This window comes from Rhamphochromis sp. 'chilingali', assembly GCF_963969265.1.
Source record: "Rhamphochromis sp. 'chilingali' genome assembly, chromosome: 5".
Taxonomy (NCBI): Eukaryota; Metazoa; Chordata; class Actinopteri; order Cichliformes; family Cichlidae; genus Rhamphochromis; species Rhamphochromis sp. 'chilingali'.
In genome coordinates this window covers 43,079,420-43,099,203 of record NC_137932.1, presented here as the reverse complement: position 1 = coordinate 43,099,203, position 19,784 = coordinate 43,079,420, and the positions used below count along the sequence as shown (strand labels likewise).

Below are 19,784 nucleotides of genomic sequence, written 5' to 3'. Positions count from 1 at the left end.
CACTTTGAAATGCAGGAAAGAGGTTGTAGACTTTGTGAAGGCTGTGTGTGCTGGAAACTGATCTGAAACCAGACAGAAAAACTGTGGAACTAATGATTTCTGTTTTACATTTTTGACTGGAGATCTTCTCATTAAAACATCTGAAAAAAGAGGGAAAATGTCCGTCACATTCAGAGGGCCTGTTTTTATTCAAAGCTTAGAGATATCTAAAGCCAAATGAAGACCGCACATGGGCTCAGTAATAAGCATCGTGGCTTCTTAGTGAGAGGGTCCCGAGTTTAAACCACAGACTGTATGTGAAACGTGGACGTTATAGTGGCAGTGTCCATCTTTAATATACAGTCTATGGCTCAAGCATGGCTTTTATGTGTCGAGGTTACGTGTTTACGCCAACGTCTCCAGCCGACTGAAACAGGGCACTGTTTATATCTGCATTACACTTGGAAGCCAGTTTTCAGGCGTTAGGCCGGGTCAAATGCAGGAAATAAATGTCCCTGTGGACGGCAATACACTTCCTTTTTATTACAGTTATTACTGAATGAGTTCTGCACATTTTTAGACTTTCTGAATGCGCTCTCTTGCCCTTGAGACGACCTCTGACTCATAGGAGCCCAGAAAAAACACTGACGTACCAACAAAGTTCATATCTGCTGATCTCAACTGGATCATTTGTGTTTCTTTTATTCGTAAAAGGCAAAAAAGTGTATTTTCACCTCTCTGTGAACAAACACGACATTTTAATGACAAGTTGAAATACCTTTTGATTAGATATTAAATGTCTTTTCTTTATTTGCATAATTCTGAAAAATTCAGTGAACAGAACCCTGATTATCTCGTCTATCAGCATTAGTACTAAAAACAATAATTAAAAAATACATGCATGGTGACATTTTGAATCAGCGTAATTTAGATACATGTGCAAGCTACAAAACGCTGGCAGAAGATAAAATATGCAGAGTTAAAACGTCTCTCTGTAGTTTTTTTAATGTAACTTTAGGCTGTGTGACCTTTAAATACGTTTTGTAATCATGCACTTTTTTTTAAAGTACATGATTACAAGTCATTTCCAGTAAAGGCTCAGTGTCAGGATAGGACCTTTAGGTTTAATGGGTGGAGTTGAGCTTAAATTCCTTAACATTTTTTGCAGTGTGTTTGAGGATAGACGGGGTCTGGAAGGCCTTTGCCTATGGGCTGTCTGTGCTCTGTCTGCAGCAGTAATTAGTTGTGCAGTTAAAGCAACATTTACATCAATGGCAGGACAACGCAGCCAACCCGTGCAGCTGAAAAGTGTGTGCTGTGTGGTAGCAACAAAAACCACAATTCTTCTAAATTGCCACTTGAGGCTGGCTTCAAAAGCGTATCAATCTGCACCGACTCCCTTGTTAAAGTATGTTTACAGCCTGCTGCAAAACAGGGACTGATTCTTTCACAACATAAGTGAAGAAAGAAAACTGTCATCAAATAATAAGCAAAGTGTATCCTTCTGTCCTCAGAGGTGAATTAGCACTAGCCCTGCTATAACCTTGATCTTTTGAACATTTGACCTGACTTGAATGAAGATGGAAACGAACTACCAGCAACAGTTGTAGCACTGAACTAATAATATGACCGATTATTTGTGTGATCAAACCTATAAGTCAAGCCAGTCAAACAGGACTGCTGCATACGAGGTAATGCTATGTTTTTCTATTTATTCACAGATTTGTACGTTTGTGATTGATGTGCTTTGTGACAAAATTAAATGAAGTGAACTTTGAAGGATATTTTTTCATCTACTGCAAAATGGCTTCTATACAACGAACAGAAGCACTGAGCAGAAAGTCGACCTTTTATTCATGCAGCTGCATTAACACACACAGCAAAAGCTTAATAAATAGGACTGTACAAGCCTGCCTGCAGGACTCTGCAGCAGCAGGAAGGCTCATTAGCTGCCAGCCAACCCAAATGACTTCAGCTGAAGTGACTCAACATGAGTCCTGCGTAGACGGAGACACTTGGTTCCTGTCGTTGTGAGTAATAGGAATTATCTTCCACCTGTCTGCTCAGCATTATTTAAACTGATGGCGACCCTGTGTGTGGTGTGGATGCACCACCTCCCAGTACAGACAGTCCAGTACTCCCTCGGTACTTTCACTTACGTTGTCTGTTATTCTGTTTTATTTGATTTCTGCAGTTAAAAAGCTTTAATCTTGGTCTATAAATAGCCACAGCCCAACTATTTTAATCCTCATGAAAATATCCTTTCACACAGGGGTCATATTTGCTCACCTACCTGTTTAATGTTTTGTTTTTCATTAGATGCTCCAGATTTGTTCAGACTTTGCTCTTCACATAGTCACAGCACATATATTCATGATATGTTATATATCTATATTTTACAACTTACCTGAATTGTATTGTATTCATTATAGTTTTAGAAATTGAGCATGCAGACCGGTGAGTGTCTTTCACTTCAAAATTATAGTAGCCTAGTATCTGGATATGTTAGCTGTAAAGTTCTCTCTTTGGAAGACACAAGATATGTGCACGGTGGGAGAGTCCTGAGCTATCGGCTATTGTACTACAGAACACGTCACAGCACTTATATTTCCACAACCAGACGATGATTCTCTTGAAAAAGGCAACAGCAGCACATACAAAGGTTAAAGATCTAGTTCAGTGATAGCAGCAGCGAGGCATAGCATGTCCTTAAGCCCAGTGTCCACACTGATGAGTTATTAAAGATAAACAATGATTCCTGGACATCTTCGAGTGTTTGTAGGCAGCTTGAAGTAAACAGTACATGAATGCAGGCGTTGACATTTCAACCAGGGCTCGGTTTTGGTTTCAACATGCAGAAAATGTCCTTCGAGGTTTGTAGAGTATCTGAGTTTGTTTCAGCTAACAAAAGCGTTTACATGAGAGCGTGTAAGTGTGCAGCGTTAGATATGAATGGCTAACAGAGAAATGGCAGTGTGATGAAAACAGTAACAGCTGAGAACAGAGCGTCTAATCTGGTTTTCAGGTTAGGTGAGTAAATCCGTCAGTATTCCTGTGATAGACAGAAAGGTTCACTGAGTGATGGGTGAGTTTATAACCTAACTCTCCTTTTGGAACAAGAACAGACAAACCAACACTGTTTTAGAAGAGCCTCAACAGTGTTTTGTTTGTTTGTTTGTTTCTCTGCTGCTGCTTGACGTTGCTCGGCTCCTTGTTCTAAGGTTGTCTTTCCTGCAGCCTCCATGTGTGTCAAACCCCACTTTCTGTACGCAGGAGCTCTGATCTTATTCGTTTGAAATAATTCTACGTCTGTACAATGGATATATAACTGGCTCGTACCACGCGGAGCAATGGGAATGATTCTCCTTTGGGCTAAGAGTTAAACTGATGGCTTCCCTGTGTGCTCGCTGGATCGACCTCCTACTGAGGCAGGAAGAAAGTGCAGCTCCACACTTCCTTCATTGGGGCAGGAATTTGATTTCTGCCAGTCCACTGCTTGGGTCGCACGCATTTCAGAGGGGAGGAAGTGCCGTGACCCTGACTCTTAACCACAGCCCCTCGAACATTTCTAAAGCCCTTACATACCTGATATCCAGTCAAGTCTGTTAGCACATTTGTCCTTCAGCTCATTCCAAGCATTCTTTCTTTTGCTCTTTGAGCTGCTGCACTCTTCATTTTTTTTATTTCCACCTTATTGTCTAAATGATTTCCCTCATTTCTCACTCTTGTGCTGCTTCCATCAGGAGCCTTGGAGCAAAGTGCTGATCTGGTGCTCCGCTTGCAAACAAAGCAATCAGAATGAAATCTGGCAGCTGCCACTTCAGTTCATCCAAATCTTCCCTAAAATTAGACGCGCTCCATCGACTGTAGTGACACTGAAATCTCGGTTTGGCCGATGCTAATGGGACGCAGAGGGAACGTCCCCATCCAGTGACACCATATCACCTGTGACACACACACACGTATGACTTTGCCAGTTTCAGCTGAAACAATTTCAGTGTTTCAAACCATGTTCCAGAGTTTATAGTTCACCGTTCATGAAGTTTCAAGAAGAAAATGAAAGACAGATCTGAATGTTTGAAAGTGTTTTGGAAAAACTCTGTAAAGATTAGAGGAACAATACTCAAAGGATAAATTCAACTGTTTTATTTTGTTAGATAAGTTGAAAAAAGAGTTAAACAAGCAAGTAAATAAAGAAAGTAGGTTAAATGAGGTAAGAACAAAAAGTTAACAAGTAAGTAAAGAAAGAAGGTAGAGCAGAGAAAACCCCAACAATCCCCTCTGAGCAAGCACTAGGCGACAGTGGGGAGGAAAAACTGCCTTTAAACGGGCAGAAGCCTCTGGCAGAACCAGGCTCAGGAGGGGGCAGTCAACTGCCGGGACTGGTTGGGGGGTGAACAGAGGTGGAGCAAGACGAGGCTACATCAGTTGAAGAAGCGGTATTGTCCCTCTTCCGGAACAAGCAGAAGAATCTTTTCTTCTTTTTCATGGACTTTTCCACGAGCGCCTTTTTGTCCAGGATGAGGCTTCTCAACTCATCGATGGTTTCTTCTTTCTTGCTGTTGCTCTTTCTCTTGAAGGAGGTCTTTATTTTGGCGCAGTGTTTGGTCCAACCTTCCCTTCACCATTCTGTACTTTTCCTGCATGCCTTGGAGTTCGCGCTGCAGGTCGTTTTTCTTTGTGTCCTGTTCTTCCTTCTGTTGGAGGACTTCTTTATTTTTGTCTTCAGCTTCATCAAGCTTTCTTTGGAGCAGCTGATTCTGTTGGTCCATGTATTGGAGATCCCACTCTATCTTATCAATCGTGGCTTTCCTGCCTTGAAGCTGCTCGGACATTTCTTTAACTTCAGCGCTCTTTTTCTTGTTTTCTTTGATGAGGAATACAATCTGCTCTCTGGCTTGAGCAAACTTGATCCCCCAGCCCTCATTAATAATGTTGATGTCGGGCTGGCGCTGTAGTGTTTCTTCCAGGTGTTTGTTTTGTGCTTCCATTTGTAAGCACTTCTTCTCCAGGTGAACTTTTTCTTTTTCAATTTGTTGAATTTTGTTCTGGAGATGCTTGTTTTCATTCCTACTCTCCTGTAATGCCCCTTGGATGGATAAGAGGCCATTTGGAGAAATTGGCCGGCCACGCGTGGAAGGAGAGGCGGCGTAATCGTTTTGTCTCGGTTGCCATAATCTTGGATACATGTTGGCGTTTGTATCCGATGACTCTGAGAGGTTTCCGAATGTTTCTGTAGTGAACGTTTGAAGGCTGCGAGGAAACGAACTAAAAATTGCTGTTTCTCACCCTTACTTAAGGAAAAGCTTCAAAGGATCAAAGATCAGATTGTCACATGACATTTTGGAATCTGGAATGGGGATCTATTTTTTTTTAAACAGTTTTCAAATTTAACTTAATATTTAAGTGTTTCTTACTTGACCCGCTTAGTCGATCAAAAAGTTAATTGCCACGAACACCCCTAATATTATATAACAGACCACAGAAAAAAGACCATCTTTTTCTACGTGACAGAGCTGTAATAAATGTTTAGTTTTTTTTAATGATCCTACTTTTTATAAAAGGGAACATTATTTAAAGAATATGTATTTAATTAAAAAACTCTGTATTCATCTAAAGGGTATAACAAGAAGGGTGAGCTTCCTGCTCCAAAATGAAATGAGCAAAATAAATGTATTTCTCTACAATTACAAACTCTGTGTAAACAGTCTTGGTGTCAAAATAAAGCTAACACTGGTGAGATGTCATCAGAGCTGTAAATATTACTGCACATGTTACTGTGTCAAAGTTACTGTGACTCAAACATAGAAACATTTATTTTTTATTTCCCTCACCTAATTTTTAAAAGTATTTTATAGCATATAACACCTTTGAAAATATGCTTTGGTTCCCCTTTAACTCCAGAAAATCATAAATCAAAATATGGATATTACCTGTCCACAGATTCATGGTGACGTAACTGCTCTTTTAGCTGTTTGGTGTCTTTGCTTTGGTGTTTGTAGACATGGTTTACATGAGCTTTTAGCTGAGATTCAGAGGTTTCTGTGGACACTACTCATGTCAGCACTTATATTTCTGACCTCGTGTTATAATCGATTAAACGCCATCTCCTCCCTTTTGCCCGCATTTTTGATGCATGACATTCTCATAATAAATCAGATAAGATACAGTGGGGCAAAAAAGTATTTAGTCAGCCACCGATTGTGCAAGTTCCCCCACCTAAAATGATGACAGAGGTCAGTAATTTGCACCAGAGGTACACTTCAACTGTGAGAGACAGAATGTGAAAGAAAAATCCATGAATCCACATGGTAGGATTTGTAAAGAATTTATTGGTAAATCAGGGTGGAAAATAAGTATTTGGTCAATAACAAAAATACAACTCAATACTTTGTAACATAACCTTTGTTGGCAATAACAGAGGTCAAACGTTTACTATAGGTCTTTACCAGGTTTGCACACACAGTAGCTGGTATTTTGGCCCATTCCTCCATGCAGATCTTCTCGAGAGCAGTGATGTTTTGGGGCTGTCGCCGAGCAACACGGACTTTCAACTCCCGCCACAGATTTTCTATGGGGTTGAGGTCTGGAGACTGGCTAGGCCACTCCAGGACTTTCAAATGCTTCTTACGGAGCCACTCCTTTGTTGCCCGGGCGGTGTGTTTTGGATCATTGTCATGTTGGAAGACCCAGCCTCGTTTCATCTTCAAAGTTCTCACTGATGGAAGGAGGTTTTGGCTCAAAATCTCACGATACATGGCCCCATTCATTCTGTCCTTAACACGGATCAGTCGTCCTGTCCCCTTGGCAGAAAAACAGCCCCATAGCATGATGTTTCCACCCCCATGCTTCACAGTAGGTATGGTGTTCTTGGGATGCAACTCAGTATTCTTCTTCCTCCAAACACGACGAGTTGAGTTTATACCAAAAAGTTCTACTTTGGTTTCATCTGACCACATGACATTCTCCCAATCCTCTGCTGTATCATCCATGTGCTCTCTGGCAAACTTCAGACGGGCCTGGACATGCACTGGCTTCAGCAGCGGAACACGTCTGGCACTGCGGGATTTGATTCCCTGCCGTTGTAGTGTGTTACTGATGGTGACCTTTGTTACTTTGGTCCCAGCTCTCTGCAGGTCATTCACCAGGTCCCCCCGTGTGGTTCTGGGATCTTTGCTCACCGTTCTCATGATCATTTTGACCCCACGGGATGAGCTCTTGCGTGGAGCCCCAGATGGAGGGAGATTATCAGTGGTCTTGTATGTCTTCCATTTTCTGATGATTGCTCCCACAGTTGATTTTTTCACACCAAGCTGCTTGCCTATTGTAGATTCACTCTTCCCAGTCTGGTGCAGGTCTACAATACTTTTCCTGGTGTCCTTCGAAAGCTCTTTGGTCTTGGCCATGGCGGAGTTTGGAGTCTGACTGTTTGAGGCTGTGGACAGGTGTCTTTTATACAGATTGTAGAACATCTGACCAATGTTGTTCATTAATGCTGCTTTAATATACCTGTTCCGTATTAGTATGCTGCGCATGCACGCAGTGAGACGGGAAGCAAGAGGAGGGGACCCGCCCCCTGGAATGGAATGACTAACGTGTAATGGTTGCTTTGTTTCGAAGTAAATGATGCTCGATGATATTCACGAACCCTGAGTCATTATTGAACGACAAACATGGTGTCAGAAGTTGTGGTTCGGTCATCTACTCCAGCACTGCCGACGGAGTGGTAAGACTAAAGTTTTCCCAGCACTTTACGGACGAAGCAAGCAAGTAACCAGCTAGCGTTGCTAGGCTATCGTAGCAAGAGGCTATTAAACGTCAGCGACCATGTCGGACGGATTCCGTAGACCAGACCCATTGGTGTTTTGTGGAAACATCGCAGAGAAGTGGCGTATATTCGAGCAGGAATATGACATATTTATAGCCGCTGCTCATTCTGATAAGGATCCTCGGACCAGAGCGTTCATCCTGCTAAACCTAGCCGGCTCTGAAGCCATCGAGCGGGAGCGCGCATTCGTTTATGCACCCGCTGTGCACGCGGGGGAAGGAGAACACAGACGACTGGTGACCGAAGCAGAATCGAGAGAAGACCCGGAATGCCTAAAGCGCAAATTTCGTGAACTCTGTAATCCCCAAACAAACATAACAATGGAAAGGCACAAGTTTAACACCAGAAACCAACGGCCAGATGAAACAGTTGAGTCTTATGTGAGTGACTTAAAAAATAAGGCAGGCAGTTGTAAATTTGGCCAGCTTAAAGACGAGCTCATCAGAGATAGACTCGTTTGTGGCATAAACAGCGACAGCATGAGAAAGCAATTGCTGCGCGACAGCGACTTAACTTTGAGTAAAGCAATTGAAATGTGCCAGATATTCGAGCAGACAGATCGACATACGAAAGCTCTAGCGGCTCCAAAGCAAATGGCGGCAAAGGTCGACACTTTGCATCACACAATAAAGAAAAAGAATCCACACAAAGTCAAGACAAAGACAGGCAATGAACGGCGTGCAACGCATCCAGAACATAGGCTCGCTCACGCAATCACAAACTGTAACAACTGCGGGGGCAGCCACGAGGCAAAAAGGGACAAATGCCCAGCATATGGCCAGCAATGCCATAAGTGCCAAAAATGGAATCATTTCCAGAAATGCTGCAAGTCATCACAAACACGGCAATTCAAAAAGAGACCCGTAAACCACATCGAAATGCAGGCGCACGGCAGCGATGAAGAAATGTTCTATGTGAATGGAATTGACATAGACACTATAAATCCCTGCTTTCCATACAAGAATGACATTTTCACCACGGTGCATATTAATGGAAAACCCTTAGAGCTCAAAGTGGACACTGGCGCCAAATGTAATGTCATGCCAGCTAACCTTTTTGAACAACTGAGACATGATGAAAAACTCATGCCATCACGAAACACTAAACTGGTGGCATATGGGGGAGAGGAAATTCAAACAGCTGGCACAGCAACACTCTCATGCCACTCTGCAGGCAAGGACTACCCTCTGCAGTTCTTCATAGTGAAACGAGACGTACAACCCCTACTTGGCTTACCAGACTCACTTCACTTACAATTAATCACACTAAACAAAGAAGTCCACCATGTGACTAAGGAAGTGGAAAGCACCTTTTCAGAACAGATCTTCTCAGAGTATTCAGACCTCTTCGAAGATAAACTTGGTAAACTTCCGGTTATCTATTCCATGAAAATAGACCCAGAAGTCACACCAGTAATAAAGCAACAGAACAGTTAAAACAAACCTACTTCACAAGCGCCAGGCACAAAAGAGATACTATGACAAGTCCAGCAGACCCCTCCGCCCCCTCATGCCAGGTGAGGTTGTGCGGATGCAAACGCGTCAAGGACATGACTCCTTAGGAACCATCAAGGAAGCCCGCGAAGAGCCCAGATCGTACATCGTCCAGTCAGGAGCTGGAGAGTACAGGCGAAACCGCAGACATATCCTCCCAGTCTCTGAACCGCCACCACCACATGGAGATTCCCGTGATGATTACACCGCAGCCCAACCACCTACCACTGACTCCCCACAGCACATTCAAGAACCCGTGACACAAACCGACGAACAAACACATAGCCACACGCAACACTTCACACAAGCCCCAGTCCAGTCCCCCTGTCGCCCGGCACGTGATGCTTACATCACACGATCTGGGAGGGTCTGCAAACCAAACCCCAAGTATGAACACTAAGGCGTAAGAGATGGACAGTAACACAAAAAAAAAAAAAAAAAAAAAAAAAGTGGACAGTACAAGTGATGTGATGTCAGCAAAGTTAAATGCTCTCCGTGTCCTTACCAATGACACAGTTCAAGGTGTGAAGTAATTTGTTAATGTTTAGGCTAGAATGTTATGATATGGACATGTTATTAACGTGTTATTGCTAAAGGTGTTGTTAGCAGTTTATACAGCCATAAGCTAAAGAGAGGGGATGTAGAACATCTGACCAATGTTGTTCATTAATGCTGCTTTAATATACCTGTTCCGTATTAGTATGCTGCGCATGCACGCAGTGAGACGGGAAGCAAGAGGAGGGGACCCGCCCCCTGGAATGGAATGACTAACGTGTAATGGTTGCTTTGTTTCGAAGTAAATGATGCTCGATGATATTCACGAACCCTGAGTCATTATTGAACAACAAACACAGATGATGAGTTCAAACAGGTGCCATTCATACAGGTAACGAGTGGAGGACAGAAAAGCTTCTTACAGAAGACGTTACAGGTCTGTGAGAGCCAGAGATTTTCCTTGTTTGAGGTGACCAAATACTTATTTTCCACCCTGATTTACCAATAAATTCTTTACAAATCCTACCATGTGGATTCATGGATTTTTTTTCACATTCTGTCTCTCACAGTTGAAGTGTACCTCTGGTGCAAATTACTGAGCTCTGTCATCATTTTAAGTGGGGGAACTTGCACAATCGGTGGCTGACTAAATACTTTTTTGCCCCACTGTACTGCAAATAATGAATCCTGCATCTGTGTGATTGAAAAGTGTGTGCAATGGCACTGTTTTAAAGATTTAGCCTAAATAATTTTGGCGTGAATGAGCCTAAACATGATGACTATTCAAAAGTGTTTACATGAAGATGTGATGTTTTTCTTTTTCTTCTATTAAAAAAAGAAAATGATAAAAATAAAATCTGTTTGAATATGTATTTTCCAAAGCTGCCATTTAAGTCGGTTCGTCGTTTTGTTTTGTTTTTTTAAATAAAGTTGTCTTCTGCAGGAAAACAACAACAGAAACCTGTTTGGACAAAACAGGGGGAATGTTTCAAAGTATGGAAACATTATAAATGATGAAAAAGGAAAATTCAGCTTGAAACACTGAACAAACTGAGTAGTAATAATCACACAATGGGATGTGACCCGTTTGAATGTCACATGCAGTATTTGGAGGTTGATTATTATATACCAGCATTGTAATGGATGGAGTGGTGCAGAGGTGTTTTTGTTCCTCCAAAGGTCATAGACATGAATGCAGCCCACCTTCCTCCGAGCACAGTGGTGTTAGTGTTGTGAGTTAAAATGACGGCTTTTGCAGAAGTGGTTCCTGCAGTTGTGTAAATGTTTGGCATTTTAAAAAGGAGAAACTTCTCCTTATAATCAACTAGCACTCTTACATATGTTGCACACGTCTTAAAAGCATCCTGACAGACTGATAATGTAACGAATCATCTGGATAGCTTAAACTGTTTTGTCAGTTTAAGTTATTTCTGATAAAGACTGTTGATTGTAGTGCACCAAACTCATAATTCTCTGCATATGTAAGGATTGAACAGTTATTTCAGACTAGCGATACTAGGATACTTCCAAAGCTGTCTTGCATTCCTAAAAGCTTTAAGTTAACAGGCGTTGTGTCACACCCGCTCTTTGTCCGATTCAGGTGATTGAGTTTGACGACGGCTCAGGCTCAGTGCTGCGTATCCAGCCGCTGAGGACCCACCGCGATGAGGCCATCTATGAATGCACCGCCACCAACAGCGTGGGAGAGATCAACACCAGCGCCAAGCTCACTGTCTTAGAAGGTAAGACCTGACTGTCTGTCCACATCGCACTACCACTCTGACAGCCGTGACCCTGTGTGGCTCTGACATCACAGCTTGTCTTTGTGCATACAGTCAACACGGCGATCTCTCCGCTTCACTTCCTCTGTGTTCAGTTTTAACCATGTAGTTGGTCTTTAGTGCTGAATGGTGTTACAGCAAAGACAATAAAGCTGTAAATGACTGCAGGTTAATGGCATCTGTAACAATGAACGCTGGTACGCTGCAACAGTGGCTGGTCCAGCAGCGGTTGCATGTTAGGGATGTGAGTCTTGACTTTCTCCCACACAATGTGGAAAAGATCATATGGGGGGTATTAGATTTTCTTCCACTGAACAAACTCAGTAAAGACCAGAGTCAACACTGTGCTACAAGAAGCTAAAGGGCCTGTGGTCTTTTTGTTTCTGGTTTTCCTTTCTTCGTGACATTCTGCGTCCAACGTAGAAATTTAGACACCCCAACATAGTTCCGATGGCCTTGAAAGCTCTTCCTCTGGAGGTAACTGTTTCTGACGGTCCACAAACAGGAGCAGTTTCTGCTGTCACGGAAACAGCAGAGACGTTAGATGATAAGGTTCTGGTTTGGTAGCATTAACCCTTTAAAGCCGGTCGGAGCGGGCACGCTCTGTTTTGCGCAACTACTTTTAAATCCCAGTATCACTGCAACCACGTAAGCTAATAATTTTTTTTGCATATGAAACCGGAGGAGTTGTACTTACATCTTATGCCATCAGCTTGTCCTCGGTCACAGTTTCCTTCCACATACAGCTTTGCAAAAACTGCATAAAAAGCGCTTGCAGCAACAAAAACACAATATTCCAGAAACACGCTTTGCCGATCCGATCAGCTGTTCATAACACTTCCTACGTCCATCAGCGTGAACTATCGCATGTCCGCCATTACCTGCCCGAAACCGGACGTGACGTCATTTTCGTGGAAATGTAGTTTTTTTTTTACCATCAGGGCCTCATGAGCCTATACTGGTGTTTTTAAAAGTTATCTTTGACTTTATGACTTTCTGTGTTGTGTCTGGGATGCTGAGGACTCATATTGCACTGCTGGAAATAGTTTATTTTGATCCATATGCTGCTTTTTTGCAAATTTGCATTATAATATTTATTTTCGTTTTTCCTGCAGTGTATAAAAATTGGTGTAGTTCAAAAATAAAACTATGAAGACACTTAAAATAAATTTCCTGTGGAAACTATTTTGTGCAACTTTTTTGTATTTACAGTTTTGAGGGATAAACCTCTTAAATTTCTCTAACTAGAAATATATGTTAAAAAAACAAAAACGATTTTTTTGTAGTTTATTGCACTTTTTTGCAATTTATGTAATTACTATGCACTTAATGCAGACATATTATTAAAATCTGGGCTATAATGGTTGTATTGATGTATAGCAACTTGAAATGCTCCCACAAATGGCACTACAGCATGTAAACATATAATATAAGCTCTGGTGGACTTGGTTCTGTGGTAGGTCTTAAAGGGTTAATGTGTTTGTTCATCTTTATTTTGTGTTTGGCATTTATAACAAGTGGTGGAATTTACATTTGGAAAGAGTCTCAGAGTTTCCACTGACCGTCATATGGAGGTGTTCTCCAAACTCAATGACAAATTGCAGTGTTTCACATTTCCTTTAATTGTCTCTAATATAGTGGCATCGAGGACTCACTGGTTACTAATTTTGCTTTGATTTTGTTGGCATTTCACATTAGTAGTAGTTCACATGGGAGTCTGCTGCAGCACTGTCTGTTACTTATCTATTTTTCTGTTTGTGTCTTATTCTGAGTTCAATCAGTCATTTGAAATGTTTGTTTTGTCTTTAGTTGCATTGCAGCTAAACCCACCGTTGCTCCAGTGGCTGTGCAACAGCAGATTTTCAGCTAAGCTCCCTATTTCATGGAACAAAATGTCAGTCTGTGGTTTGGCTGTTGGATTTGTAAGTCCCAAACAAGGCCCAGTATCTCTGTGTGATCGTGTTTATTGAGCGGGAATGTGTTGAAAGTGATTTTGGCTGGGAACCTCCTGTAGGTGTGTCTCTAGACAGCTCTGTTCTTTGCCAGCGGCAAGATGGAGCCCAAACACATTTATTTAATTGACACTCTAATTGATAGACAAACAACCACGCAGAAAAAAGGGCTGTCTCTCTGGCAGCCTTTTCCAAATCACTCAGGAACCCGTTATACTTATTCTGCTATGTAGATATTGTCAGCAGTAAACACAGCCTGAGGCTCTGGAGCCTGTTGCAGCAAACAAACAGGACTTTTCTCTCTAAAACCACTCAGGGTCTTGTTAAAGAAGAGCGATGGGCAAGGCTGATAATCACTGTTAGCAGACTGATGTTTAATAGGTTTTATTTTCAAATCATGTACACGCATGTCAAACCATATCATCAGAGTGGAGATGCCAGAAGATGTTGAAAAATGTGACTATTTTCTAAATATATGCTACATGTAAATGACCCCAATCGCAGAGAAGAAACACGCGTGAAGCTGCTAAATCTGAAATGTATCATAACAGAAACATGTATTGATTATTCTGTGTTGTGCTTCCATCTTCTCACATTTTACAGGCATGATGGAGCCGTTGAACCGGACGATATATTTTGCAGAATTGTCACATGCATAGTAATAAACCACGAGTTAGCTACACAGTGGCAAAGATGATAACTGTAATATAATTTCTTCAGTCGCAGTCAGGCCATGAAGATCGTATCTGACATGACAAACACTGTAACGCTGTCTCCTGCTCATTTAGTAAATGGTGTTTTTTTAGGTAAACACGTTACTGCTGCTGACTGTTCTCGTCGGGGGAGAATTATTATTTTTGGATGATTTTTGTTGCTTTACTTTCAGTGTGGCGGTTTGTCACTCAGTTAACCTGTAAAGGGCATTTGTTGCCATGGTCGGCACATTACATCCATTTGCATTAAAGTGTGGGACTTTGGGATTGGTTACTGCTCACCTTCTCAGAAATTTAATCAAATGATTTGTATTTTTAGTAATATTGTTTTCTGAACTTTCGACCAATAAGGTTGAGCAGTTGTCATCTGTGAGTTTTTTGCATTGGCTTCCATCATACATCATTTTTGCATGACTTCATTTAGACGTCTGCTTTCTTTAAACCTCATTTCAGAAATAATAATCTTGGTAATCACAATTGCTGAGTAGGTGCCTTTTTACCCACTCAGCCGGTGGGGTGTTGTCGTCCCACTGTCAGGCTAGATCAACGTGACGCGGGAATTTCAAATTCATTTTATGGGTTCTTCAACTTAAAATCTAGGACGGGGTCGGATTTCAGTGAGCTCGGCCTCAAGGTCAAAGTCAGAGATCAGGTTTTCTGAAAATTTTGTGAATGTGACAACTCGGGAAGGCAGGTACTTCAGATCCTGAAATTGATACAAGGTCAGAGGTCAAGTTTTCTGAAGATCTTGCGTATGTGATAACTTATGAACAAGGTGATGTAGAATTTTCATCTTGACACCACAGGTGTGTCTACTACAAATCTCGAATTAGTTTGAATCTCAGTGACCACGGCCTGGAAGTGCAGGCTTCCTAAGACCTCGTAAAGGAAGTGACCCAGGACATGAGACTTATACCGTAGCTGAACTACAGTGGGGCAAAAAAGTATTTAGTCAGCCACCGATTGTGCAAGTTCCCCCACCTAAAATGATGACAGAGGTCAGTAATTTGCACCAGAGGTACACTTCAACTGTGAGAGACAGAATGTGAAAAAAAAATCCATGAATCCACATGGTAGGATTTGTAAAGAATTTATTGGTAAATCAGGGTGGAAAATAAGTATTTGGTCAATAACAAAAATACAACTCAATACTTTGTAACATAACCTTTGTTGGCAATAACAGAGGTCAAACGTTTACTATAGGTCTTTACCAGGTTTGCACACACAGTAGCTGGTATTTTGGCCCATTCCTCCATGCAGATCTTCTCGAGAGCAGTGATGTTTTGGGGCTGTCGCCGAGCAACACGGACTTTCAACTCCCGCCACAGATTTTCTATGGGGTTGAGGTCTGGAGACTGGCTAGGCCACTCCAGGACTTTCAAATGCTTCTTACGGAGCCACTCCTTTGTTGCCCGGGCGGTGTGTTTTGGATCATTGTCATGTTGGAAGACCCAGCCTCGTTTCATCTTCAAAGTTCTCACTGATGGAAGGAGGTTTTGGCTCAAAATCTCACGATACATGGCCCCATTCATTCTGTCCTTAACACGGATCAGTCGTCCTGTCCCCCTGGCAGAAAAACAGCCCCATAGCATGATGTTTCCACCCCCATGCTTCACAGTAGGTATGGTGTTCTTGGGATGCAACTCAGTATTCTTCTTCCTCCAAACACGACGAGTTGAGTTTATACCAAAAAGTTCTACTTTGGTTTCATCTGACCACATGACATTCTCCCAATCCTCTGCTGTATCATCCATGTGCTCTCTGGCAAACTTCAGACGGGCCTGGACATGCACTGGCTTCAGCAGCGGAACACGTCTGGCACTGCGGGATTTGATTCCCTGCCGTTGTAGTGTGTTACTGATGGTGACCTTTGTTACTTTGGTCCCAGCTCTCTGCAGGTCATTCACCAGGTCCCCCCGTGTGGTTCTGGGATCTTTGCTCACCGTTCTCATGATCATTTTGACCCCACGGGATGAGATCTTGCGTGGAGCCCCAGATCGAGGGAGATTATCAGTGGTCTTGTATGTCTTCCATTTTCTGATGATTGCTCCCACAGTTGATTTTTTCACACCAAGCTGCTTGCCTATTGTAGATTCACTCTTCCCAGTCTGGTGCAGGTCTACAATACTTTTCCTGGTGTCCTTCGAAAGCTCTTTGGTCTTGGCCATGGCGGAGTTTGGAGTCTGACTGTTTGAGGCTGTGGACAGGTGTCTTTTATACAGATGATGAGTTCAAACAGGTGCCATTCATACAGGTAACGAGTGGGGGACAGAAAAGCTTCTTACAGAAGACGTTACAGGTCTGTGAGAGCCAGAGATTTTCCTTGTTTGAGGTGACCAAATACTTATTTTCCACCCTGATTTACGAATAAATTCTTTACAAATCCTACCATGTGGATTCATGGATTTTTTTTTCACATTCTGTCTCTCACAGTTGAAGTGTACCTCTGGTGCAAATTACTGACCTCTGTCATCATTTTAGGTGGGGGAACTTGCACAATCGGTGGCTGACTAAATACTTTTTTGCCCCACTGTAGGTGTGAAAGTCTCCGTTTCCCAGAAATAAAATAACAAGCAGGAAGGTTGACCAGCTTTTACTAGTTTGTGTATCTGGTCATTATTAACTTATCCTCTACGAAAGGGGAAAAATCTTTCAGTCTGACTTTTTGGGGGTTTGTGTGTCCACTACAGAGGACATACATGAACAGGCTGGGTCTCAGGAGGATACGGTAACAGCTGTTTATTCATTTAGATGCTGTGGTTGTCTTACATCACGTGGATCCACACACACATTGCTGATTGTTAGACTAACAGTGGCTGGTTGGAAAATCTAAATGTACTGCGCAGTGTCAGCAAAAAAAATGTTTTTGTTTGCTTTCTCAAATGCTTCCTGTTGTTATGTAGGTTTGTGGTTTTACTTATTTATCACTATAAAGTAATTGTTTTCTATTTACAGTCTCTGTGTTTATTGTGTTTTAAAATGTGGTGTGTCAATATTGAATTATTATTATGATCAGGAAAAAACAGGCATGCTGGCCAAATTCCTTATTCTGTATTCGCAAACAAAAATTAGTTGTGGAGCCAAAACTTGTCAGGGTGATGGTAAATATGAAAATCAACACAGCAGGGATTTATAAAAACAAACAAACACCAGAACGACTGCAGGTGTGCAGAGTAAGTTGCGTTATTTCAGGATCTAGTTAGCCCTACTGCAGAGGAGCCCACGTAAAGTGGCAGCTCATTTCAAATGTCAGCTCAACAAACATCAGCAAACACACAAACTGCGTGTTGCTAGCTAAAGGTCCAGCTGCTGTAGTTCACAGCGAGAGAAAAGAAAGAGAGCTAACTTCACTCTGAGATGGAGAAAGATAAGAAAGACAGGAGAGGAAGAAGAGAGGAAGAAGGTAAAGACTGCTCAGTGGTGTTTGATGAACTGGAAATGCAGAGCTTGCATGTAAGTCCTCATGTTTTAAAATCAGATATTGGTTCTGTGCATGTCACAGTGTGTGCAAATCAAACGGAGGCAGACTAATTGTGTTATTTAAGGCCTGCATTAAACTCCTCTGCAGTTTAGTGCAGGATAAACAGGTTAGTTTGCTGCACTGTGACGGAAAAAGTAAAGACCAGTCTGTGACTGGTGCACAGTGGCCGTGGTTTCATGGTCAGTCAGCTTACATCAAGAGTAGGAGGGATTCATATGATTTTTGACTGAATTTTCCCTTCATACCAACTTTAAAGTGTCTAATGTGTTTACTGAACCATGGAAATGAAACATCTGCTCACATCTGGTTGAATTCAGGTGTACATCCACAGAGAGCAGCAGGTCAGCTGATCACTGCTGGCACACTGAGAAAATCTACTGGAGCTCTCAATAGAAATTATTGTGAGTTGTGATTCTTTTCCACTACGACCAATTTTAGGGTCCCCCCCACCTGCTGAACCCCACTTTAACCCTCGACTGGACAAATATTCTTGTTTAGAGGCAAAGTCAAGCTGTACAACGTAGACAACAGAAAATAGAAATGTATGTTTTATTTTTCCTTCTTATTCTTATAATTAGAAAAAAGTTAGAGTAAAGTTTGTGTTCTACTAATATTATTGTATCCTTGTGTTAGTACAGCACACGGTTCCTCCAAAGAGCTCCTTTTACTCTCTTAGCTTCAGTACATTTCAGAGCTGGTACTTTCTACTTTTACTTGAGTAAAGAGGTTGAAACAGTACTTCAACTTTTTACTCGAGTATTTTTCAACAGTAGTATTTGTACTTCTACTTAAGTACAGAATGACTGTATTGCCAACTCTGCCTCTTAGTGAGCATCTGCAGAGCCAGTATCCTCACACAAACCCAGAGTGAACATATTCCACCTCAACAAAGCAGGAAGAGCCTGATCTTGATTTAAAAGACACCTTGTGTAACTAAGTGGTTTTGACAAAAGTGCATTATTGTTTAGATTAGGGGTCTCAAACTCGTGGCCCGTGGGCCATTTGCGGCCCACGTCACTTCTACTTGCGGCCCGCATATTGATGTGAAGAAATATTTTTTAAAAATTATTATACGAAAAATGATTTAATACGACGGCAGAGTGTTACAGGCATGGCCCTTTAAGACTGTGGCCTCATGGGTGGTGTAGTCCGTGCAGCAGGGAGAACGTGTGGGACCGCCCCTCCCGCTGTGTGAGCGTGAGGGAGGGAGAAAAAGGAAAGTGGAAAAGTACGAGCTGTCACCGAGCAGAAACGGGAGCTGGAAGCATGTAAATATAATAATAACCACTGACGAGCCCAGCTGTGAGTAAGCTGTTAAGACTCGACTGTACGCTGTGTTCCTGTTTTCCTCCGAAACAATAAAGTTCTGCTGGAGCAGCCTTTCAGCGCCTCTCTCTGTCTCTCGCTATTAAAGCTGACCCAGACAGTAAAGCTCGTTCGTGGCTACGAGCCCCACACGGACCCGACGTTTTCGCCAGAGTTTACTTACCGCGGTTCGGAGCCGCCGACCTGGCCGAGGTAACGAGAGTGCAAACATGTTGAGGGCTGAGTTAGTTCAGCAACAGATTTATTTGGAAAGAAAACTATTTTCACTTGCAGTTGAAAACGCTTATACGCTTGCACGCTTATACCTGCATTTTTATTTTATTAAATACAAACAAAATTGTAGCAAAAGTGCTTCACGTGTCTGAAAGAGCTGTTTATTTGGTAGTTCAATGAAACCACTGTACTACACTGTCTGCTGCTGTCAAATGCATTTCATTGCAATGTTGACCCTGTGCTAACTTGTGTACTGCAACTGGCTGTATCTATGATTTTGAATGTGCAATGATTGTGTCACTGTGTTTGCTTATGTAGTTGTAGCTTTGCTTTGGGCTACTTCTGTCTATGATCATTTCTAACAGGTTTAATTATGACTACACACACAATTATGACTTTTTTTGTTTTATTGACATAATTGTGCTTTGCTGAGTACTGTATTTAAAATGCAAAATATATGCAAAATGAAAAAACCAACGACACATCAACACTGATTCAAATTAATTGGGCACTACAAACCCAC

The 19,784-nt window shown here is 42.0% G+C and overlaps 1 protein-coding gene across 10 annotated transcripts in view; it reads left to right on the top strand.

Moving 5' to 3' along the window:
• Positions 1-19,784, top strand: part of ptprfa (protein tyrosine phosphatase receptor type Fa) — a 348,653-nt gene that overhangs the window by 132,741 nt on the left and 196,128 nt on the right. For all 10 annotated transcript variants that reach the window (XM_080882891.1, XM_080882887.1, XM_080882895.1 and 7 more), the window contains one exon: positions 11,396-11,537. In XM_080882891.1, coding sequence (XP_080739017.1) covers positions 11,396-11,537 — 142 coding nt within the window. The remainder of the gene's footprint in view (positions 1-11,395; positions 11,538-19,784) is intronic.